The sequence below is a fragment of the Erinaceus europaeus genome, chromosome 16, assembly GCF_950295315.1.
Source record: "Erinaceus europaeus chromosome 16, mEriEur2.1, whole genome shotgun sequence".
NCBI classification, from domain to species: domain Eukaryota; kingdom Metazoa; phylum Chordata; class Mammalia; order Eulipotyphla; family Erinaceidae; genus Erinaceus; species Erinaceus europaeus.
The window spans coordinates 34,633,532-34,658,702 of NC_080177.1; the positions used below are offsets into that span (position 1 = coordinate 34,633,532).

Genomic DNA, 25,171 nt, shown 5'->3' on the forward strand with positions numbered 1-25,171 from the left:
GATGTTGTCATTGTTGGATAGGACAGAGGGGGAAAGATAAGACACCTGCAGACCTACTTCACCGCCTGTGAAATGACCCCCCTGCAAGTGGGGGCCAGAGGTTTGAACTGGGATCCTTATGCTGGTCCTTGCGCTTTGCAGCATGTGCGCTTAACCCACTGCACCACCACCCCACTCCCTTCAATTTAGAATTTTAATGGACACTAATAACCATCCAAACCTACATATTAGTTTTTGCATTTTCTCTTTATTTCTATAGGAAAGAAGAAAAAGAAATCACTCAAGAATGTCCCTTTTGTAGTGGCTCAATGTAAGGCTGTTGGAAACCTCACCAACAAACAACATCAAACAAAATGACTTCAAGGACACAACTGCTGTGAATTGAAAAGACATTAAATGACAGAAAAGGTGAGCAATTTCCATATGAATCCTTAAAAGTATGAGATGCTGGATAGGGAGGAAGTTCACCCAGCGGAGCACACTACCATGTGTGAGGAACAGGGTTCAGGCTATTGGCTACCACATGAAGTGTCTGCAAGGGACAGAAGTTTCTCAAGTGGGAGAGCAATGCTATACTCTCTCTCTTCTATGTCTCTCTTTTTCCCTCCTTTTTTTTTTTTTTTAAAGAATTTATTTATTCACTAGAGAGATAGGAGGAGAGAGAAAAAGAACTAGATATCACTCTGGTACATGTGCTGCTAGGGACTGAACTCAGGACCTCCTGGTTGAGAGTCCAATGCTTTATCCACTACGCCACCTCCCCGACCACCCCTCTCATCCTTTATCAAAAAGAAAAAAAAAAAAGCCATTAGGAGAAGTGGAGCTATGTATACTTCAAGCCCCAGCAATAACCCCGTGGCAAAAACTCAGATATTCCCTACCAAAGACCAGTTAGTAAATAATCTTCCAAACAATACAAATAGATAAGATCAGTCAGATGATTAGCATAAATATCAAAAATCTTAGTTTGCTTCCATGTTTACAACCATGAGTCTCTTGAAGACACTTTAAGTTCCTTCAGAGCACCACAAACATCTCAGCACATTTATCAACAAACACAGAAAAACTATTTGGATGTTGTCTGTATCTATGTTTCATTAAGTCTAAGCCATCAACTTTAACATGCACCCTAACTTGGAGATGTCACAATGTGAAAGAAAAGGTAACAGGATCAGTATGCTGTGTGTGTGTGTGTGTCTGTGTGTGTGTACATGCATACATGTAATATACCATGCAAAACTGATATAAAGGGGCTATTTGTGGACTCCCAAGAGGCGTGGCCATGGAGTAAAGGGAATATGTGTGTGCATGTATTCATCTGAGACACTAACCTCATTATCAAATAACTTTTATTATTTCCACAGTTGGTATGGTAGGACACAATTAAATGTCAGAACACAAGATTTTTTTTTTTTTTTTTTACTTTTTTTTATTATGGTTTTTCTTCACAGGAACAGGACTTATTTGAAGATGTCTTCAACTAATCTACTTATAAACAGAACATATTACATAAATTATATTTTTAAAAAATAGATCAAAATACTGTACTGGTGAAAATAAATAGATAACAAAAACAGCATTCTTTATTCTCACGTTTGCCATCAGGCGTCATAATTATATTTGTCTTTATAATTCAATAAAAAACTGAAACACAACAGGCATGCACAATTATGCCAACGGTAGGTATTTCAGATTTTACTTTTTAAAGTTTTTCTTAATGAAAATGGGAATACATTGCTAGGTATACAAAAACATGATTTTGCTCTAAATGACAACTACATTGTTTCACGTGACAAAAGCTTCTAACAAGTATCTAGTGTAATAGTGTGCTGTAACTGTATTATACTATATAACAGAGTATGATTTTTTTGTAGTTTCCAAGTCTAACCATTAAGTCTACACATACATATAAAACCTCTTTAAGACATATCTTATTCCTAGGTATGACAAAAGAGTAATACATTTTTAAATAGTTTTTTTCTTTATTAAGAACACTTCTTAGTTTTTTTGGTTTTGGTATTTTATATTCAATGTCCATTGGCTCCTTCTGAGAGTATACGTGAAGGTTCAGTAAATTTTGCAGTGAATAAGTAAAAAAGGGCTGGTGTGGGTACCAAAGCCAGAAGGGGTAAATCCTGCTCAAGTTTGTCCACTCTGGAAATGGAGATTATTCCATAAGCATGAAGTAACCAGTGACTGAAGAGAACAATGAGTCTTTTCTTCCTCACCAGAAGATCGTAGCAGTTCTATAACATTGGAGGGTGGGAGATTGTCAAGCTGAGTCAACTAGGTACTTTAAAATTTTACTTAGAAATTTATTGTTTTCTTAGAAAATCATAACCTTTGAGTCACAGAATTTTTGAGTTAAAAAGAACCTAAAAAACCATTCAGACTTTACAGGTAAGTAAACAGAGGTAGTTCTAGTCAATACCACCATTTGACCGTAGAATACTGTACCGTAGAATACTGTAGTTTCTTCTGAAAGATATGAACTAGAATGAGAACTCCAGGTTATATGCTTTCTTTCTGCCCTGATCCACTGTAGCTAAGTCTATAGGGAATGCATATGCCTAACTCTCATAACCTCTGCCATTCTTACAGTTGGCTGACTAAAAGAAAGCAGAAATGGCGTATGAATATTGATTCCTTTTCATCTTTAACACAGCTCTATAATATGCACAAAGTGGAAGGACTAAACTATTATAAAGATCATTATTGAAGTGTGCTAGTAGACATACTAAAAAGCAGTGTACAATACCAAAGCTACCAACTTTCTCTTCCTAAATGGCTAATTAACTATAGAGTTAAACTACCTTTTCCTAAGTCAGATCTTGATTTCTATTTCATGTGCAGAGTACTGACTGAAGTAGATGAATATTTTATATAGCAGATTCTCAGAAGAGAAAAAAGTTTTAAGCTAATTTATTTATCTATAATATTTATGGATGATTTTCAAAAATTTATTTTTACTTAAATAGTCATCATTTTTCCCCTTCAACTCTTTTCCCAAACAAATATATATATATTTTTAATTAGTATATTGTGAAATTTTGTTTGTTTGTTTCTTTTTAGCAGAATGCTACTCAGCTCTGGCTTATGGTGGTACTGGGTGGTTCAGGTGTTTTTTTTTGTTTGTTTGTTTTTTTTGTGTGTGTTTAACTCTCAGCTGTATTGTAAAGTTGATTAAAGATTCCAAAGGATCAATAAGGATATTTTACAAATGAAATCGTATAGTTAATCTCCATAAAAATTACTTCTACTTCAGTTACTACTAATCTGAAACTCACTATGATTTTTTCACTAATGTGAAAAGAAGAATCAGAAACAACTATCAACTAACTATTTCAAAATACTTTCTCTGGACTGAGTATATTTATGTTAAGATTTCTGAAAAAGCACCTATCAGTTGCAGTGGGCAGCTTAAGATAGCACATAGGTATAGGCATTAATTTAGCAAGCATGGGATGGGAGAATACTAAGACTTTATACTTTTCTTTGAATTTTAGCTTGAAAGGAAGCATTCTTCTTAACAGTGGTTATTCAATAATGTATTAAAAACTGGTCAGAGGGTTTATAGCATAATGGTTATGCAAACAGACTCTCATGCCTGAGGCTCCAAAGTCTCAGGGTTAAGCCCCCGCACCACCATAAGCCAGAGCTGAACAGTGCTCTGGTTAAAAGATAAATAAATAAATAAATAAATAAATAAATAAAATAACTTATAAAGGCACAAAAAGGATATCTCAAAATGGAGTAGTATCAAAAACTAATGTGTCACTGCCTGACCCCCTGAATGCTACTTTTAAATCACCAAAATATTATAGGGAAAAAGCAAAAATCAGTAATCAAGAAAATAAAATTGGAGACAAAATAGATATAGAAAACTAATACAACTTAATGACTGCTAGCTGTCATTGTCAAAGAGAATATAAAATTAATTCTATATACAATAAAGCATTTTTATGTCTCTCTCAAAATAGTGTTAACAAGTTCCAGCAATACAGTAAATATCTTCTAGATGGCTAAACTATGTAAAATACTTTTTCCCTACATATTGGATAACTTAGTATGGAAAAGTAATTTCCCAAGACAATATAATATAGTAGCAACTTTCCATAAACTTAATGAGCTAAGAGTTACTGAATGAAATCTTTTAGTCAATAGTTCCATATCATACCCATGTACTATTTTTCTATGCAATTGTCAAGATTTTTTTTTAATTTTATTTTATTAAAAAATTTATTTTATTTTATTTATTTATTCCCTTTTGTTGCCCTTGTTGTTTTATTGTTGTAGTTATTATTGTTGTCGTTGTTGGATAGGACAGAGAGAAATGGAGAGAGGAGGGGAAGACAGAGAGGAGGAGAGAAAGATAGACACCTGCAGACCTGCTTCACCGCCTGTGAAGCGACTCCCCTGCAGGTGGGGAGCCGGGGTTCGAACCGGGATCCTTATGCCGGTCCTTGTGCTTTGCGCCACCTGCGCTTAACCCGCTGCGCTACAGCCCAACTCCCAATTGTCAAGATTTAAAAAAAAAAAAAAATTAACAAAGGAAAAATATTTCTTACCTCTATTTCAGAAGCCGACATGTACACAGCCAGAGTGACCAAAGATAACACTAATATGATGTATGGGAAAGCATAATCTGAAAAACAAGCATTGGCACTTGTTTAAAATTAAAGAAACCAGAACAACAACAGAAAACATACAGTTTAGTTCCACAGTCAAAGGCTTTCTCAACTAGTCCTGGGAGAGACCCAAGTCCTAATGCCTCGCCCTAAGACAGGGAAACAAACTTACTGTGAACAGCCAAGTAGTAAATATATTTGGCTTTGTGAGCAGTGCAGTCTGTCTTAATCACTCACTCCTGCAGTTGTAGTGGGGAAGTAGGCACACAATGCACATTTTATGGATGGTATAATCTAAATTTTACATAGCTGGGCTTGGGCCCATCCATAACAGGATAGAGTGGTTCTTAGTCTATAATATTAAAAAATTGAGATTTGGGAGCAAGGTCTAGAAATCTGCATTTTAAGTCTCCCTGTGATTCAAATGCATATCACACTTAAAACCTGGCTTCGGGGAGTCAGGCGGTAGCGCAATGGGTTAAGTGCACGTGGCACAAAGCCCAAGGACCCACATAAGGATCCTGGTTGGAGGCCCCTGCTCCCCACCTGCAGGGGAGTCGCTTCACAGGCGGTGAAGCAGGTCTGCAGGTGTCTGTCTTTCTCTCCCCCTCTGTCTCTTCCTCTTCTCTCCATTTCTCTCTGTCCTATCTAGCAACGATGACATCAATAACAACAACAATAACTATAACAATAAAACAAGGGCAACAAAAGGAATAAATAAATATTTTTAAAAGAATTCCATTCCATTCAAAGAAAGTCATAATTAAAAAAAATGTTGATTATATATAACAGTAAGATTATATACTATATATACTATATCTATAATATATACTATATATGTATAATAAAATATTTGTCATCATAAACATTTCAATTTACCCATAAAACTTACATAAAAGACCTCCACCAACTGCCTGAAGAACGGTTAAAATTGGGAAAAAGTACAGTGCAGCATAAATACTTTTAAATCGGTCTGATTTCCCTAATCCACAGGCAATCTTCTTCACCAAAAGAGGTCGGAGCAGCATCATTAACACTAAGCAGAATGCATAGTAGATAAATACGATAGTGTATCTGCAAAATAAAATAAAAATAATATCAAAAATCTATGACTGATGACTTTTAAGTCAAAGTTACCAAAAAAAAAGTTAACAAATGCATTAAGTCTAGCCATTAGATATTCAGATTAGCCAGAAACTCACATACTCCAGATTTATTTAATACTCACACTCATAAGGTATTATTATTATTTTCAGTTCACCAGAGGAATACCAAAGTTAAAAACAGGTTCTAAAAAATGTGTAGGGTAACATAACTTGCAGGCTCAAGTCTGATTTTTAACTCCAAAGGCCATACTCTTTCCTATGTATCAAATAATATTTCTCTCCTACATAGGAAACTTTTCCTTTTAATTCTTTTTGAAAAGAAATGTTGTTTTCGAAATTTATATATTTGAACACCAACATAAGCCTAGACTACTTTCACTTTCATTATACTAAGACATATTCCTATTTCCTACTAGACTATGTCTTTCTTAAGAAAATCATTTCTGAATCACCCGGTATACTGAAACCATTTGCAGTGCTCAAACTGTGCAAATCTATGCTAATCAATTGGTAAAATTGATTTTAAGTCTAAGTGCAATACTTACAGTGGGTAGACAGCTTCATGAGTACAGTGCACAGTGGTGATGTAATCTGGACTTGGGTTATAGAGCATTGTATACCAATCAGAAAGCATCAGCACTCGACATGAACGGATAGAGAGAACACCAACTGGGTCACTCACAAGTAAAGTGATAATAGCTGCCATGCTGCACTCAAATAATGCAGTGATGTGTTGGAAAAGTGCACTAGAGCTAGTAAAACAAAATAAACACAATTACCCCCCAAAGTCCAATATTTGAATGGCTTTCAATGAAGTCCATATGTTTCAGGTTATAAACTCTAAGAAAGAAATTTTAACTGGAAAATATTGAAGCTAAAATATCAAAATAAGTAAGAAAAGCCAACCATAGGAAAACTTCTTGAGAAGAGTTCAACCTTATTTACTAAAGGAAACTGTATCAGTCTTATCTAAGTATATAGGGCAGGAATTAGATATATTCTGTTGCCTTATTACCTTACCAAATTGTTATTAGTTATAAAATACTATAATTATTATAGTAAACAATATAAGTTCATTTGAACCAATTTGTACATTAACATTTTTATTTTCTACTGCTCCTCCCCATTCCACACTCCTGCTTCACTTCTAAAAGTAACCATTATACTAATATGCCTCTTTCTCTTTTTCTAAAAGTACTAATTAAAGATAACTATTACACTAATATACCTTTCTCTCTTTTTCTAAAAGCACTAAAAGATTTTAATGCATTTGTACACTTGAAAATTATCATTTAGTTTTGCTTCATTCTAAACACTGTAAGATGTCACATTAATGTTAAATCTCTTGAGACTTCTAGCCACTCAAAATTACATTTCTAGGATTAATCCATGGTGTTGCTTATAGTTGAACTCAGTCATTTCCCACTGTTACATAATATTCCTTTGTGTGACCATATTATGACCTGTTTATACATTTTACCTTATTAGCTAAATATGTTGTGGTCTTCTTAGAAGAATTTACATATATATATATATATATATATATATATATATTTCTGGAGAATTCTAATAAATCCTTCCTTATTCCACAATAAGGAAGAACATAATTATTCCTCTAAAAGTTTCAAAGTTTTGGTTCTCATACTGAAATCTTTATGTCACCTAGAATAGATTTCTATGTATACTATAAGATAGCATTTAACTTCAGACTTTTCTAATAAAAACAGTCAGTTGCCCCAGCAGCAGCATTCAACTAGTAGGTCCCCTCTGCCAAATCAAGATTTAGATGGTCTGTTTTTAGGTTCTCCACTTTGTTTCTTGGGTCCCTTTATCTTTTGCTGTGACAATATGACAATAATTCTTAATGTTTAACGAATTCTTCTGCTTCCTTCGGTGGCACTGCCTGTTCTTAGGGCCTCTGCACTTTCACATAAATCTTAGAATACATGTGCTTATTAATTCCATAATAGACATCCAACATAGACTAGCTACCCTGGTTTTAGCTATCTACTAGTACTTACAATACTGTAAACAGAATATAGGAAGGTAACTGGCTTTATACATTTGCATTACGGACATCTTCTTTGACTAAGTTCATTAATTTTTTTTTTTTTTTTATTTAAATTTTTAATTTAAGAAAGGATTAGTGAACAAAAGCATAAGGTAGGAGGGGTACAACTCCACACAATTCCCACCACCCAATCCCCATAACCCACCCTCTCCCATGATAGCCTTCCCATTCTCTAGCCCTCTGGGAGCATGGACCCAGGGTCGTTGAGGGTTGCAGAAGGTAGAGGGTCTGGCTTCTGTAATTGCTTCCCCGCTGAACATGGGCGTTGACTGGTCGGTCCATACTCCCAGTCTGCCTCTCTCTTTCCCTAGTAAGGTGTGTCTCTGGGGAAGCTGAGCTCCAGGACACATTGGTGGGGTCTTCAATCCAGGGAAGCCTAGCCAGCATCCTGGTGGCATCTGGAACCTGGTGATTGAGTTCATTAATTTTTAATGTTGATTCGATATTTCTTATTTTTTAATATTTTATTTTTTATTTACTTTTTGATAGAGACAGAGAGAAACTGAGAAGTAAGAGGGAGATAGGGAGAGAGGAAGAGATGTAGGTGAGGTGCGGGGTGGGTCTAGGAGTGGTCCTTGTGAACTGTAACATGTGCTTGCTATGTATACTTTACCACCCAGTGCCCTCAAAACACCTTTTTTTAAAATTAATTATTTATTCTCTTTTGTTGCCCTTGTTGTAGTTATTATTGTTGTTATTAATGTCATTGTTGTTGGACAGGACAGAGAAATGGAGGAGGGGAAGACAGAGAGGGGGAGAGAAAGAGAGACACCTGGAGACCTGCTTCACCGCTTGTGAAGCGACTCCCCTGCAGGTGGGGAGCCGGGGGCTCAAACCGGGATCCTTAAGCCAGTCCTTGCACTTTGCGCCACCTGTACTTAACCCGCTGTGCTACCACCGACTCCCCTCAAAGCACTTATTCCTAGTGAAATCTGGAGATATTTTTTAATCTTTCTCTTTGAATAATGTCCATTACCTACCACTATAAAAGAACTACCCAAAAACTTACTAGCTTGATAACGGCTCACTACTTTGTGGTTTAATTGGGCTCAGCTGGGCTGTCCAATCTGCTCCAATTGATGTTGATTTTTAGAAACACTTAATCTACAGCTCCACTGGATTGTAGTGTCCAAAATGCTCATATGGCTAGGTAGGAGCCACTGACATCTGTGAGCACAACTGGGGCTACTAAAGCACCAAGTGACTTCTCTTCTGTCTCTGATATTCCAGTTTCATTTTTTAACACATACAAGGGTGACTTGCGAAATTTATTTTGTTTGGGGTATGTCTTATTTCCCAGGAAGCAAGTCTGTTAATCTTACACATTATACACATAAGGCACATGTACTATATAACGTGCACTACGTAAATATACAGACATTACATGTACATATATAACATAGCATGCACTATACAAACAGATAAATGTTCTACCTGTGAAAACTAAATGTTCATAAGGGCAGGTGGAATTGGTGGAAAATGGTATTTACAATAGATTTTTAAGGAGGTCAGGAGAAAATTAAAAAAAAAAAAGGGAGGGGGAGAGATTGGAAAACATGGTCTATCTTCAGACAGCTAGGTCCTCAATTCTTTGATCATAATTGTAGCATCTCAGAAAAATGTAATTGGCAGTGCTTGTGGTCACTGCAACCAATTTCCCAAGCATAATGTTACAAACTAAAAAGTTAAATTAACTGAAAGTCAGTGTGACAGTAATGTACTTGGGTTTAGTTCCTCATTTCCAACAAGATAAAGTTAATATCCTTATCCTAAGTCCTCCATCTTCAGTTTACCTGTCCCATTCCTTTTTTATTACCTTTCTTTCATATACAGTCCATAGTTTAACCATTCCAGATACCCCTACTCAACCCACAACAGCTCAGGTTTTCTACCTCCATATCACTGTTCATGCTATTTCCTCTGCCCAACATGTTAACTCTCTTAAGTCTAATTTAGATCATACTCTCGTCTCCTCTATAGGATTATAAGCTATACTAGCTATTACTGTCTCCCTCCCCTGACCTAAACATACAGATAGTGCTCAATAAATGTTTCTGGTTTAATGTGTTAGTACAGAATTTCCTAACAGGCTGCAGCCATATCATTTTATTATTGTAGATGATTAGTGTGATTCTAGATCATCATTATTCTAGATTAGCAGTATTAAATTAACAAAGTAATTATTTTATAATAAGACCTTTCAATTATAATAATAATCAATACATAATCAGAATGCAAATAAATAATTGAAAAAAATTTAATTCCTTAATGAAAGTGTATGCATGTCAGTGAATACACTGTAAAGTATTAATCCCCTCAATTAAAAAAAAGTGTGTTTTTTTAATTCTTTCAAGGTCAGAGTAAAACAGAAAAGACACTTCCCTTAATAATTACTGAAATATGCCTTAACATTAAATCTTACTTTTAAAAGTAAAAATATAAAGCAAAGGCCTGCAAGAAAGCTCACTTGAATAGTGCACTTGCTTTGGTAAGAGCATGACACAAGTTTGAACAAGGCCCTCATTGTTCTGAATGGATTTTTGATGCTGTGGTGTCATTCTGTCTCTTGTCTTTCTAGCTGAAAAAAGCCTGGGGCAATGAAGCCTCAGTGAGGGTGAAAATACAAAATAAATTAAATAAAACAAAACCTGGCTATCACTTTTAAAACAGCAGAAGTGTAATTCCTTCATAAGGTCTTCTAAATGTTAATTATTCCATCATCAGTCCATCTAGATAAATTCATAGAAAGTGCTAACCTTTTTTTCCCTGAGTACCATTCAATGAAGAACCAATGTAAAACTAGTGGAAGCATAGCCATAAATCCAAGATAGAGCCAGTCATAAAGTTCTGGAGATTCTGTGCAAGGCTGACAGTATTTCTGTGCATTTGTCCTCTGCCCTCTTGGACACACCTACAACATATAAAAGCTGCATTTTATGTACAGATACTAATTTAGAACATTAATACCAAAAAATTTTATAAGGCATTCCATTTTAGATCCAACATCTAGCTGCATTTATCTTTTAGAAATTAAAAAAGCACGAAAAAAGAAAATTGCATTATATATATTTTAATATTTATTTGTTCCCTTTTGTTGTCCTTGTTGTTTTATTGTTGTAGTTATTATTGATGCCATTGTTGTTGGATAGGATAGAGAGAAATGGAGAGAGGAGGGGAAGACAGAGAGGGGGAGAGAAAGAGAGACACCTGCAGACCTGATTCACCGCCTGTGAAGCGACTCCCCTGCAGGTGGGGAGCCAGGGCTCCAACCGGGATCCTTACGCCGGTCCTTGCGCCTTGCGCCACATGCGCTTAACCCGCTGCACTACCGCCCGACTCCCTGCATTATATTTTTATCAGGCTTTTAAAGGATTCTGATATGGTACTATATAGCATTAGCAGTCACTAATTCCATAAAGTCATAAAATGTTTAAAAACTGTGTCAGAAGTTGATAATATAACAATTATTTTATTAGTACTTATTTTATAAAATGAGACTGAAGAAAAGGGATAGTCTACCCATGAACATATTTCAAAAGCAAAAGATTTCACAAAGGAAACAGCATACAAGCAAAGACTTACCCCACATTCTCCATATATTTCAGTTGAGTCATTTTTAAATAATAGGGTCTTCCCACAATAAAGTCCAAGGCATGCTGGTTGAATATCGACAGCTTTTTAAAAATAAACGTCAGTATAGTAACATCTTTTGTGATAATAAAAATTAGCACAATAATAGTTGAAGCAGATGGCAGAAATATCTCAACACAATACAATGAAAATTATATACATTCAACAAAATTTTTAATGTTTTAAAAATCAAGTATCTTCTTTTACACTGTGAAATTGCAGAAAATTATTGTGCAAATTTAAGACTGTCCCTTAAGGCCCTCAACTAGCAAAAAAGAATCTATCCCCAGAATTCAAAGCCTATCTTGGTATGTCTTCAATGGCTCTAGTCAAGACACTTCTTTTGATAAAACGGTCTAGATTTTTTAATTCTTCCCTCCTTTTTTTAATTAGAGGTATGAGAGAGGCTTACCACCTTTCATTTTGCCCAATTAAGACATTAAGCTAACCTGAACGTGTGATAACACACAATTACCACTTTCATTCATAATAGGACATTTTAATGAGAAAAGCATAAAGAACATAATTTCAGAATAAAGTATAGATCTTTATAATTGCTTACCTTTATAAAAAAACTTAAATATACTATCACAACATTTTGTTATTTTGTCCCAGACTGGTGAACTTTCCATCAATATGTGGGACACTACCTTAGAATCAACCCTCTGATCTTGTAGTGTGGGGAAAATAAACAAATAAACGGTAGCTCTTTACAAAAAATAATAATAATAAATCAGGAACTAAGATATTTAATCTTATTTATAGAAAAGTTACTAAAGGAGTTATTTTCATCAGTGACATCTGATTCCCCTCATTCACCGAGTCACTTATTCTATACATATGCACTGATTGTCAGGTTCTATCAGCTAAGATTCAAACCGCAGCAGAGAACCTGTCTTCAAAGACCCTACAGCCTAACGTTGAACAATTCCAAAACAATGGTGACTGAAAATGAATTAATTTATAATACTATGCATTTTATTACTATTCTTAAACAGTCATTTTCCGAGTTCTTCATGAATTCACAATCTAAAGGCTGCCTGGTCCACAATGTGACATTGCCTTCCAAATTGAAACACCAGACTTATTCCCCCTTGCACTAATGAGAAAACATCTAAGTAGCACTCAGTTTACTGCCTCAAGTTTAACAGTTTCACTTATATCAAATCCCTGACTTCCTTTAAATCCACAGTACTTTGGTACTCATTTTTAACTAGTTGTATTCACAAGGTCTATAATAGAAAATTTGAGAATGTTTAAGTTAAATAACTGGAAGTCTCTTCTCTATGGGCTTTGCATTTAGTAGATGCTTAATAACTATATGGGAATAAAGTTTCTCTAAAATCTAAGGTCCAAAAACCAGTATGAAAAACAGAAAGCAACAGCTCGTAACCAGCCAAACAAAAGCATGGCTCCCAGTCCCTTAACTTTCCTCTTTTACCTTTAGTAAAAAAATCGATTAACAGCCTTTTTCCCCCTGCAGTGGTGTTGATTCTTTGTGAAGACGTTTGAAGCTGACATAGACACAACGCTTATGCACCAATTAGCTTTTTTCCTTTACTGCTTTTCCCCCTGCAATTTCTAACGTTCACACTTTTTTTCAAGTCTAAACAGTATTCAAACAAAGAGGTTAAAACAAAGGGGCTCAAACAGACCAAAATAGAGGCCCAGCCTTGTTCCCCTAATACCAGCGCCGGGACCACCGCAACCTGGACAGCGAGGTGCTCGGGCCGGCCCTGAGGTCGAGTGGGAGCAAGGGTGAAGATGCAGCCCAAGCCAGAGGCCAGGAGCCGGGCTGAACTCAGAGCCGTCTGCGTAGTGAAGGAGCAAGAAGCAAGACCAACCCTTCCCGGGTCCTCCGTGACCACTCACCCATTGGCCGCCCGTAGGTTTCCCGAGAGAACCTCCAATTCAGTCGCCGCGCCCGGACATCCGGGCCTCGCCTCAGCAGCCCCGAGGCCCCGCCTCCCGTAACCCGGGCGACGGCTCGGAGGCCCCGCCCCCGCATTGCGCTTCCAGGTCTAGGGCCGCAGGCCCCGCCCCTTGGGCTGCTGCAGGTCCTCCCTCGCGCTCGTAACCCCCCAGGCGCGCACCCAGCTGCCATCGCGGAGATCCCAGTCGCCAGCAATGGAGAGCGCGCTGCCTGTGTGCGGGCTACCCCCGCACGACCCGAGGACTCCGGCGCTGTCAGTGGTGGACATGCACACGGGCGGCGAGCCCCTGCGCATTGTGCTGACGGGGTGTCCGGAGGTGGTCGGCCCCACGCTGTTGGCCAAGCGGCGCTACATGCGCCAGCACCTGGACCACGTGCGGCGACGGCTCATGTTCGAGCCCCGGGGACACCGGGACATGTACGGCGCGGTGCTGGTGCCGAGCGAGCTGCCAGACGCGCACCTGGGCGTCCTGTTCCTGCACAACGAGGGCTACAGCTCCATGTGCGGCCACGCAGTGCTGGCTCTGGGCCGCTTTGCGCTCGATTTTGGGCTCGTGCCTGCGCCCGAGGCGGAAGCCCGCGAGACCCGCGTCAATATCCACTGCCCCTGCGGGCTGGTGGCCGCCTTCGTGGAGTGCGAGGGCGGCCGCAGTCGCGGCCCGGTGCGCTTCCACAGCGTCCCGGCCTTCGCATTGGCTACAGGTAACCCGCAGTGATTCCCCGTTCCGGGTAGTACTGCAGCCCTGGACACAACTAACTACACTAACTATCTCTTGGGACTGGAACTCACGCAACTAACCCACCTCACCAGCCTTTGCAATCAATAAAAAGAAATCTCAGTCACTGCAGTTGTCAACATTCTAGCCTTGGGAAATTGTGTGGTGCATGCATTTTGTCCCACGGATCTATTCTCTAGATTCTTGAATGCAGAATTTTTGTTTCCCTTACTCAGCTCCTCACTCCTCCACTGGTCAAGCATTAACAGAGGTTTCACAGCTGCATAGGAGAAGGTCCGCTAGGTTAAGGAAAGAGCAAAGAACAGCTCATGTACCTGGATTACAAGCAAACTCAGTATGCTTGCTGTTCTAACAGCCCCTTAAGGCTGTGCAACCTTAGTTAAATTACTTCCCTTCCATATTTCTTTCTCTTTCTTCCTTTCTTCTTTCTTTTTCTTTGTCCCTTATTTTCCTTTCTTCCTCTAAGAACTTTTTGGCAGGAGAGGGGGGAGTATGCAAAGTAACTTAGACTTTTTTTAAAAGTATACAGGGAAGAAGTTTCACAAGTGGTGAAGCATTGCTGCAGGTGTCTCTCTCCCTCTCTCCCTCTTTCTCCCCTCTCAATTTCTCTGTCCTATCATAAAAAAATTTTTAGAAAGTATATTCCTAGAGTGGAAGACTGCTGGATTTTGGTTAGCATTCTCTTGGTGTTCAGAGTCTTTAAAAGGTTTTGATATACAGTCTACATGTAGATTTCTATAACTTTAGTATAAAGAGATTTGGGGGGCCAGGCGGTGGCACATACTGCTAAGCGCAAATGGTACTAAGTGCAAGGACCCTCACAAGGATCCCGGTTCCAGCCCCAGGCTTTCCACCTGCAAGGGGGCACTTCAGAAGCCAGGAAGCAGATCTGTAGGTGTCCATCATTCTCTCTCCCTTTCTACCGCCCCCTCCTCTTTTTATTTCTCTCTGTCCTATCCAATAAAATGAGGGAAAATGGCCGCCAGGAGCAGTGGACTCTGTCAGCAAGGAAGAACTGGTGGTAAACTGGGAGCTAACTTTGTCAATCTAGAAAATAAGGTTAATTGTGCCCTTTCTTCAAAGTCTTCAGGCCATACACATCATTGTTAATTCCATCTTAATCCTCTTTGAGGATTTGGATTCAAGATTAGTTTGAGTATGACTGATACAGCAATAGCTTACGTGTTTACAGTCTTAGAGCACCTACAGGCAACTGAAACACTCTAGGGAAATTGACACCAGTTTCTTTTTTAGGGAAATAGTATATCTAGATTGAGAGGATACTTGAGGGGTGCAAGAACTAATGTTTAAAACTGAATTTTAAAGGGAGTCGGGCGGTAGTGTAGTGGGTTAAGCACACATAGCGCGAAGCTCCAAGGACCGGGGTAAGGATCCCGGTTCGAGCCCCCCGCTCCCCACCTACAGGGGAGTTGCTTCAGAAGTGGTGAAGCAGGTCTGCAGGTGTCTATCTTTCTCTCCCCCTCTGTCTCCCCTCCTCTCTCCATTTCTCTTCATCCTATCTAACAATGATGACATACACTACAACAACAATAATAACTACAACAACAAAAAAATCAAAACAAGGGCAACAAAAGGGAAAATAAATATAAAAAAATTTTGAAAATTGAATCTTAAAAATTCTCATCTATTGGGTGTCGGGCGGTAGCGCAGGGGGTTAAGCGCACGAGGCGCAAAGCGCAAGGACTGGTTCGGGCAGTGGGTGAAGCAGGTTTGCAGGCGGTGGGTGAAGCAGGTCTGCAGGCGTCTTTCTCTCTCCCTCTCTGTCTTCTCTCTCTTCATTTCTCTCCGTCCTATCCAACAACGACAACATCAATAACAATAATAACTACAACCAGGGCAACAAAAGGAAATAAATAAATATTAATTTTTTTTTCTCAAATATTTAACTAGCTTGCCTACTTGGTTTGCCTTGAGACAACCCTAGTAGTAGACAGAGGGAAATGTTAAGAGGCAAAGCAGGTCTTGTTTATTTTATTTTATTTTATTGGGGAATTAATGGATTACAGTACAGTTGGTGACACCTGGGTACAATTTCTCATCTCACCATGATAGCTGTCTGCAAGATGCTCTCACTCCAATTTAAGCTCATTTTTACCGTCATGCACAAGAGCCCCAACCCTCACCCTTCATCAGAGCCCTTTGCCCTGGCACAAAACACCAAACTGAGTCCAAATTTTACTTGACATTTTCCACCTCTCTCACTACCCACTCCCTCTCCCTGTCTCTCCCTCTCTCCCCTCTCTCCCGTTCTCTCTCTTTTCTGTCCACCTACAAGTGAAATCATCCACTATTCATCCTCTTTTTGGTTATCTCAATGTGATTCTTACAAGCTCCACTCAAGATAAGGTGAAGGAACTTCATCTTTACCCAAAGGAAACACACCCATGGGGAAAGATCTGCATTAACTATGTTCACAGCAGCACAGCTGGTACTAGCCCAAATTTAGAAGCAGCCCAGGTGTCCACCAACAGATGAATGGGTAAGAAAGTTGTGATGTATATATTCACAGTGGAATACTACTGACTTGTTGGGGCAAAGCAGTTTTAACAGCATCCCCAGTTATCACCCAATCTCATTCTTGGATACACAGCTTCAAGATTCCAAACAACTGAATTTTAGGTGAAACTTCAGATATTTATTCTGAGTGTTTTACCTGAAGGATACTCCCATGAAATAGAAAAAAAAAAAAGGGGGGGGGAGTCTGACCGTAGCGTAGTTACGCAGGTGGCGCAAAACGCAAGAACCCGCGTGAAGGATCCGGGTTCGAGCCCTCCCCCACCTCCCCACCTGCTGGAGAGTCACTTCACAGGCGGTGAAGCAGGTCTGCAGGTGTCTTTCTCCCCCCCTCTGTCTTCCCCTCCTCTCTCCATTTCTCTCTGTCCTATACAACAACGATGACATCAATAACAATAAAAAGGACAACAAAAGGAAATAAAAATAATTTTAAAAAAAGAAATGGAAAAAATGTTTGCATACAGTTTAAGCAATTCTCTCGTTTTTTTTTTTTTTGTTTTTTTTTTTTAAATACCAGAGCACCACTCAACTCTGGCTTATGGTGGAGCAGGGGATTGAACCTGGGACCTCAGAGCCTCAGTCAGGCATGAGTGTCTGTTTGCATTACCATTATGCTAGCTCCTCCACTCATATAGTTTATATAAAGAAAAAAAACTTTGTACATTACAACGGAAGAAAATCAATTTGTAAATAGGGGCTCAAATCTCATTTTAAACTATTGTTAGTAGTAGTAGGGTGAGCTACATTTTCCTTCACAGTTTTCACCACAGCATTGCTCAGCTCTGGTTTATGGTGATGATGGGGATTGGACCTGGGACCTCCCTGATCTTAGGCATAACTGCTTTGATATTTTCCCAGTCCTAAAGGTCTATTATTTTAATATTTTCCTGTTACTGAATTTGAAAATGGTCTTTTGTTACATTCCTTTTTATGATGGGTAGAAGCTACCCCAAACACTTTTTTTTTTAATGTGACTACAGTTTAAATGCTAAAATCAAATTTACTTTGAAACAAATCTTTTGTAGATCTCCTGGTGGATGTTCCTGGTCATGGGAAGGTGGCAGTGGATGTTGCTTATGGTGGTGCATTTTATGCCTTTGTTAGCGCTGAAAAGTTAGGACTTGATATTTATTCTGCAAAGACAAGGGACCTTGTGGATGCAGCAAGTACAGTAACAGAAGCAGTAAAAGCTCAGGTCAGTACAGTCACTACTGTCATAACAAAATCCCTACTCTTTTGCATAGAGGGAATATAAAGGATAGATCTCTAGAAAATTTAATGTCTATATATTTAAGTGCTAAGAAGGAGGCACCTGTTTAATCTTGAGTTCTAAGGAATTTTAGCCGTGTTATTTGTAACCTTTATAATTTTAAATTATATAACCTCAGTGTGTTCCTTTTTTCCTACCTGAAAAATGGAAATAATTTTAGGATGTTATAAAAATAAGCCAACATTGGGTGGAGGAGGCAGAGGCATACCTGGTAAAGTACACACATAACAGTGTAGAAGGACTCAGGTTCAAGCTCCCAGTCCCCACCTGCAGGGGAGAACCTTCATGAGTTGTGAAACAGTGCTACAAGTGTCTCTGTCTCTCCCTTTCCTCTCAATTTCTCTATCCAAAATAAATAAGTAGATAAAATATTTTTTAAAAGCCAACATATGTAATGAACTTAGAATAGTGGCTATTCTACAATAAGTGTTCAATCAATGACAATTATTGTTAATTTTATTTCTTTTTTACTTTCTTTATTGGGGGATTAATGGTTTATAGTCAACAGTAAAATACAATAGTTTGTACATGTGTAACATTTCTCAGATTTCTACATTTCCATTCAAGTTTAATAGAATACAACATTTTATGTACTAATATTTTATGGTTACTTAAACACAAAGTGAATTATCATGTGGCATACTACTGATTTGTTGTTTTGTTTTTTTTAATTTTTTTTTAACCAGAGCATTACTCAGCTCTGGTTTATGGTGGTATGGGGGTTGAACCTGAGACTTTGGAGTCTGAGGCACGAGAGTCTCTTTGCATAACCATTATGCTATCTACCCCTGCCCCTAATTTGGTGTTTTTCTATCTGTGATAATTCTTCAATAATTGAAAATAATGCATATTTAACATGACTCACAACATAGATTTCATAAAATCAATTTTAATATATCTATACTAGCTTCTCTTTTATAGTGTATTTCTCTATATTATTAAATTTATAACAGTAGTGACACCTACATAATTTTACCTTAAATATGAGACCTATAAGATACATATTTAGATACATAAATATAGATGTATAGTCAGCCCATATCTGTGACCTGAGGAGAATTATTGTAGTTTCTGCAGGAGGTGCATATGAACACATACCTCTGGTGGAAGGAATGGTGTGGAATTATAGCCATGTTATCTTGTAATTTTGTAAATATCAACTAATAAAAAGTTTTAATGTATATATTAAAGGTAAATGTAAATATAAAAAAATAAAATCCATATACAGTATTTGAATGTATCAGCATAAGAAAATTTTACTAGTATTCAAAATAAAAAATAACCTGTGAAAGATAGTCTCTAGTACACTTTTTAAATGTTTTTTTAATACTTATTCCCTTTTGTTGCCCTTTTTATAGTTGTAGTTATTGATGTCGTTGTTGGATAGGATAGAGAGAAATGGAGAGAGGAGGGGAAGAGAGAGAGGGGGAGAGAAAGATAGACACCTACAGACCTGCTTCACTGCCTGTGAAGCGACTCCCCTTCTTCTAGCGTTTGCCCTTCTTCCGTAGCCAGTCAACAGGTCAGGTTGAAAGCTGTCAGGAGCTGCTTGTTGCTGGCTTTGAAAGTGACTGGGATCCATGTGGATTCAGTCGGCTAGGAAGGATCGTCAGTTTCCCCAATGAATGGGTACTCACGGGATGCACCACGAAAAGGTCGATCCAATGCATCCCTGCAGGTGGGGAGCTGGAGGCTTGAACCGGGATCCTTACTTGCGCTTTGTGCCACGTGCGTTTAACTCGCAGCGTACCGCCTGACTCCCGTACACTTTTTAAAGAACCATTTATGAGTCTAACATTATTGAGGCTTTAACATAATTTATAACTTAAATAAGAATATATACTGTACCCTTGTTCTAATTTCTAATATCCCAGGACTGTCAATACCAGTATGTAGAATTATTTATCAGAGTGGTTTCTGAAGAACTAAATGTATAACAATTTTCTGTTCCACTAAGCAGACAGTCATGTGAGCTGTCCATAAAATAAATTTGCTTTGTTATTAATAAAATCAAGGAGAAAAGACATTGCTTTTAAATAAAAGAGTAACTGTAAACTTTTTATTAAAGTTTGACTTTCTTCATAAGCTGGCAAAGGCTAGATTTTGAGGTAGGAGGGATTCAGAGAAAAAAAAAATGAGACCAACTTCTATTAGTGAGGCAGTAGAACTGCTTTGTGGATTGCTGACTATGCATTCTGTGTGTGGACATATAGGGAAAGGCCATTGGAGGGAGAATGGTGTTAATATTAATTCAACTTTATCCATTATTTATCTTAACTAGTATTTATCAAGATTATGTGAGATGCTATGTTAGGTACTAGAAACCCAAGGAAGAGCAGACCCTCCCTTCGGGGAAACATACCTGTGAACACTTGTAACTTATAATGGATGTAGGCCATAGGGACTTTAAATGGAAAAAGAACAAAGATTCAGTAAACAGGCTTCTTTAACTTGGTTGTAGATGGATCCTACTGCCACCAGGCTGACTGCAGGAGCTCAGTGCTGTACAAGGAATGCACCACTTCTAGGGGCCTCCCCTCCTCCCAACACCCTCTCCCCTTCTTTCATTTGATAGGACAAAGAGAAACTGAGAGGGAAGAAAAGGAAGGAGAAAATAGAAATGAAGACTCTAGTGAAGTGCCTGCTGCTCCCTCCCCCACCAACTCAACCCCACAAGTGGGAGCCAAGGGCTTGAACCTAGGTCCTTGTGCATGGTAACATGTGCAATCTACCAGGTGCATGGCCATTTGGCCCCCAGATGCTCTGAACTCTTAAATGAAAACCAAATCTGCTCAATTGCTTGAAGTGATAGGTAATGCGTATGGAATATATTTAACTGTGAAGGTGCGTTATAGTAATCTCAATCATACTTTCAGGTATAGATATCCAGAGAGTGTTCAACAACTAGACTACATGAAAAGAGAAAGCATTGTGTATCTGAACCTGGCCATGCTTTACCATAGTATGTGCATCTCTCTCCAAATATCTGCCACTTTTCACGATTAACAACTAACTTCATCCTTTACAATAAATTTTTTTTTTATCCAGTTGTTTCTTATATAATAGCTTTTATATAATTTCTTACAACTTCCACTTGGTCACGATGCCTCCCAATTCCTAGTCTCTATCAGAGTGATGTTAAATTCAGGTCTAGATATTCATTTTTTTTTAAATCCCATCCAAGGTACTGAGAGTGGGAATATGACCTCTCGTTTGAGTAGCCACAGCCAGTGACCATTCTAGGGTTGGTACAGCATAGAGTGTGTTTCCTGGGGGTACATTTGCGTATAAAAGAAGTCATCTTTCCTTAGCTGGAAAAATAGTAGAAAGGATGTGCCAGACAATTCACTTAGAAAAGACCCAGTACATGACAAGAATCGTAACTTCCAATAGACCGTTTCTTCATCTAATAGATGACATTGAAGCAAACATTCTATATGTGGACAACTTTTATTTATTTATTTATTGTAATTTGCAGGTTAAAATTAATCATCCAGATAGTGAAGATCTTGCCTTCTTATATGGAACCATATTAACAGATGGGAAAGATTCATTTAGTGAAGAACCAACCACCAATATCTGTGTGTTTGCAGATGAACAGGTATTAAAACTATAATGTTTAGCATAAAAACCAGGCAATACAGAACTGGAATGCTCTGAATACTCTCATTTTCACTTATTCTGAAACAGGTTGACAGAAGTCCTACCGGCTCAGGAGTGACAGCTCGAATTGCCTTACAGTATCACAAAGGCCTGCTAGAACTGAACCAGACCAGAGCCTTTAAAAGCAGTGCTACAGGCTCAGTATTCACAGGGAAGGCTGTGAGAGTGAGTTATGCTCTGTTACTTTTGGGACTCAAGAGGTCAGAACTGGGTGTTAGAAAAATTTCTTCACTCAACTTTCCCAAGAGAATTTTAAGGCAAATCTGCAAAATCTTCAACTAGGCTATAGTTCTCAAAGTGTACGTTGGGATGCTCTGGGGGCCCCAAGTTTGTTTCCATGTGTCTACAAGTTCAAAGCTATAGTCATAATGCTAACACGTTATTTACTTTTCACTTTCAGTCTCTCAGGAATATATATTGGGGTTCTCCAGAGATTACATGATGTATAAAATCTCAATTGGTTGAGTGTAGGAATAGATAAGAGAATCTATCTTCCATAAACCCAGACAGTAAAGAGTTTTGAAAAAATCTCAAGCAGTGCCATTTTCTCATTCAAATTTTTGGCAAAATCTCACAAAATTATGTTGTTTATGTGAACTAGGAGTGTATTTATAATTTCAAATATACTAATGAACAAATGACTTTAATCCCTGAATAGAAAATACTGGCATAACCTACAATGAAATAAAACTTTTAAGGAGTTGGGTGGTAGCGCAGCGGGTTAAGCGCAGGCGGCTCGAAGCGCAAGGACCGGCATAAGAGTCCCGGTTTGAGTCCCCGGCTCCCCACCTGCAGGGGGAGTAGCGTCACAGGCGGTGAAGCAGGTCAACAGGTGTCTATCTTTCTCTCCTCCTCTCTGTCTTCCCCTCCTCCCTTGATTTCTCTCTGTCCTGTCCAACAATGACAACATCAATAACAATAACTACAACAACAGTAAAAAACAACAAGGGCAACAAAAAGGAAAATAAATAAATAAAAGAAAAAAGAAAATCCTTAAAAAAAAACTTTTTGAGGTCTCATATCTGCAATTTTATGCTGGTGGACAATTTCACCCACCTCAACATTCAGCTACCCACTGAGGATTCCCACACTTCTTCAACTATCATGCTCATTTATACTTCGCTCCTGACTCTAAACTTGCCTTCTCAAGTGTTCACTATACTACTCATCTTAGAACAACCATCTCAGAAAATAGGTAGGTGCTGAGTGATAGCACACCTGGTAGAGCGCACGTCTTACAGTGTGCAAGGACCACGGTTCAAGCCCTCAGTTCCTTGATTTGTCATGAATTTTCATGAGTAATGAAGCAATGCTGCAGTTGTCTCTCTTTCCCTCTCTCTCTTCCTGCCTTTCCTATTGATTTGTCTTTGTTTGCCTCTATCCAATATGTAAGTACATAACATTTTTTAAAGTTAAAAAAGAAATGACTGTCTTACAGGTTCCTAAACACAACTTGTTAAAAAGTCCTCTCTTCCTCTTTCTTTTTCTCCCTTCCTCCTTCCCTTTCTCTTTCTTGCCTCAGTCCTATCTTAGTAAATGGTAACATATAGCTAAGAACTATAGTCATATTTAACTTACAATTTTCAACCTCCCACATGCATTAGTCTCCACGTCTGTTAATTCTATTCCAGAGTCTCTCTTTTTCTTTTCCATTCTCACTAAAAACTACCCTAATGACCCTAGAATCAGTTGTTAAGCTTGCATTTTAAGTTTCTGAGTTGAGTTTTTTTTTTTTTTAATCTCTCCTCCTCCTTCCCCAACCCCATTTCACAACTAAAGTTATTGAAAACACAATTCTGATCAGGTTGCTTTTCTTAATAAAATGCTCCATTGCCTCTAGGACGATTCCCAAATTTCTTTAAAATGATACAAATCAAGAATATGACTTTGAAGTCAGATATCAAATGAGTGCAGTATTTTGTTAATATACTCCTTTCATCCTTTTTTTTTTTTTTCCAGGAGGCAAAGTGTGGAGATTTTAAAGCCGTTATAGTAGAGGTATCCGGACAAGCCCATTACACAGGTACAGCAAATTTCATAGTAGAAGAAGATGACCAGCTGAGGGATGGTTTCCTTCTCAAGTGACTTCTGTGACTACTTAGAGTATGTATATCTCTATCTACAAGTAGACATCGATGGATATAGATCTAGCCACAACACATTATTTTAGAAATAGGTTGGCTGACAGAAAAATTGGATATAACTTTTAATTAAAGAAAATTTACTTGTAAATAATAACTGCTACAAAACAGACAAATCTAGAACTTTTAATTCCAGGTCCAGTGTTTTCCTACTATACTTCCTCTCCTTCTAAGACATACAAAACTTAACACTAGGATATGGCATTTCAGTGAAAAAAAAATTTATTTATTGTCATTAAACAGATGCTGTTTAAATCTTTCTGAATTCTAGTTCAAAGCCAAACTCACTAGTATTTCGACACTAACCTTCAGACTTTACACATGCATCAAATATTCTTTTCTTTTTGGGGAGGTGAGGCTGAAGGAAAGTCCAGGGGCATTTCATGTGAAGTCTTTCTTAATCAATTACCCATGGAAGAATAAGTCACCTTTAGATTTTCATTCATATACATAACAGTAATTATGACATAATTATATTTATGTTTGCCTAAAACTGTAAGGCTCTTTGGGCTAGAATCCTTGTTGTTTCTGAAATGCTAATGTAGAAAAAGCTTTGCTAAAGAAATTAACCTAATGTATGTGTAAATATATACATATATATGGAAACAAATAGATGGAGATATATGTTTCAGCTCAGTGATTCTCAGCTGAGGCTGTTCTCCCACCTCACCGTCACACCTCACCATTGCCCCCAAGGGACATTTGGCAGGGTTTGAAGACAATTTCTGTTATCACTACTCAAGTCTTGTATTATAGAGACTAGCGATACTACTAACTCCTACAATACATATGGTAGCCATCACAACAAATAATTATCTGGCTCAAAATAGCAAGAATGCTGAAGCTGAGAAACCCAGTCTTAGTTTACCATATTAAATGAACTTCTATTCATGCTGTTGATTTCCAGTAGCATAAATAAGTACCCAAAGCACTAACATCATTGATTGTAAGAACTGTGAGAGTACTTCTCACAGTACTTCTCGCAGTACTTCTCAGTCTTGAGTAGGCATCAGAATCACTTGGGGGAACCTGTGCCACCTAGAGTGGCAGATTCAATAGGTTTGTGAAGAGGCTTGAGAACCTGCATCTCCAACAAGTTCCCAGCTGTGTTGATACTGCTATTCCAGGTTCTGAACTTTGAGAACCACTGCTTTAGAGGATCTAGGAGTTCTCTGTAAGGGCTTATCACACACTCCACACCCATTAGAGGCCAAGCCCAGGAATAAGAGATGCAGTTTCCCTAGGCAGTCAGGTCCTTCTGCATATCCCAGCCAGGCATCTGAGCTGCTTTTGTGGTAGCTGCCTGAAGGTAGCACTTAGATTCAAAACATACCACATTCCAAAAAGCTAGTGAAAGTTGCCAACAGGGTAAGGAGCCAATCCGTCTGTTTCTCCCCCCTGAGATTCAGGTCCTAGAAAAAGGAGGTGACATCCTGTCTCGGTGATCCTTGACTCCC

The 25,171-nt window shown here is 38.2% G+C and overlaps 3 protein-coding genes across 9 annotated transcripts in view; 2 read left to right on the forward strand and 1 right to left on the reverse strand.

Moving 5' to 3' along the window:
* Positions 1 to 1,579, forward strand: part of CCDC175 (coiled-coil domain containing 175) — a 74,088-nt gene extending 72,509 nt beyond the window's left edge. For all 4 annotated transcript variants that reach the window (XM_060174880.1, XM_060174878.1, XM_060174879.1 and 1 more), the window contains 2 exons: positions 260 to 408; positions 1,452 to 1,579. In XM_060174880.1, coding sequence (XP_060030863.1) covers positions 260 to 301 — 42 coding nt within the window. In that variant the 3' untranslated portion in view covers positions 302 to 408; positions 1,452 to 1,579. The remainder of the gene's footprint in view (positions 1 to 259; positions 409 to 1,451) is intronic.
* Positions 1 to 13,430, reverse strand: part of JKAMP (JNK1/MAPK8 associated membrane protein) — a 415,429-nt gene extending 401,999 nt beyond the window's left edge. The window contains exons 1-7 of one of the 4 annotated variants that reach the window (XR_009545311.1): positions 13,308 to 13,430; positions 11,388 to 11,479; positions 10,562 to 10,716; positions 6,280 to 6,486; positions 5,521 to 5,702; positions 4,569 to 4,645; positions 1,962 to 2,246 (exon numbers count right to left, since the gene is read on the reverse strand). Coding sequence is in view for 3 of the 4 variants with exons in the window: in XM_007519257.3 (XP_007519319.2) it covers positions 2,028 to 2,246; positions 4,569 to 4,645; positions 5,521 to 5,702; positions 6,280 to 6,486; positions 10,562 to 10,716; positions 11,388 to 11,479; positions 13,308 to 13,311 (936 nt within the window). In the remaining variant the exon portion in view is untranslated. Of the gene's footprint in view, positions 1 to 1,561; positions 2,247 to 4,568; positions 4,646 to 5,520; positions 5,703 to 6,279; positions 6,487 to 10,561; positions 10,717 to 11,387; positions 11,480 to 13,307 lie in introns of those variants that run through there. The other 3 variants (XM_007519257.3, XM_016186500.2, XM_060174891.1) reach the window with 3 other exon arrangements.
* A 53-nt stretch (positions 13,431 to 13,483) lies between these two features.
* L3HYPDH (trans-L-3-hydroxyproline dehydratase) lies at positions 13,484 to 24,141 on the forward strand. The gene is made up of 5 exons (XM_007519256.3): positions 13,484 to 14,070; positions 17,666 to 17,835; positions 21,389 to 21,511; positions 21,601 to 21,738; positions 23,533 to 24,141. The coding sequence occupies exons 1-5, from the start codon at positions 13,563 to 13,565 to the stop codon at positions 23,656 to 23,658; spliced, it is 1,065 nt and encodes a 354-aa protein (XP_007519318.1). The 5' UTR covers positions 13,484 to 13,562; the 3' UTR covers positions 23,659 to 24,141.
* Positions 24,142 to 25,171: the final 1,030 nt, after the last annotated feature.

Coding starts and splice junctions, on each gene's coding strand:
- L3HYPDH (XM_007519256.3), top strand. CDS start 13,563: ATGGAGAGCGCGCTGCCTGTGTGCGGGCTACCCCCGCACGACCCGAGG. Junction 14,071..17,665: donor GGCCTTCGCATTGGCTACAG/GTAACCCGCAGT, acceptor AATCTTTTGTAG/ATCTCCTGGTGGATGTTCCT. Junction 21,739..23,532: donor TCACAGGGAAGGCTGTGAGA/GTGAGTTATGCT, acceptor TTTTTTTTCCAG/GAGGCAAAGTGTGGAGATTT.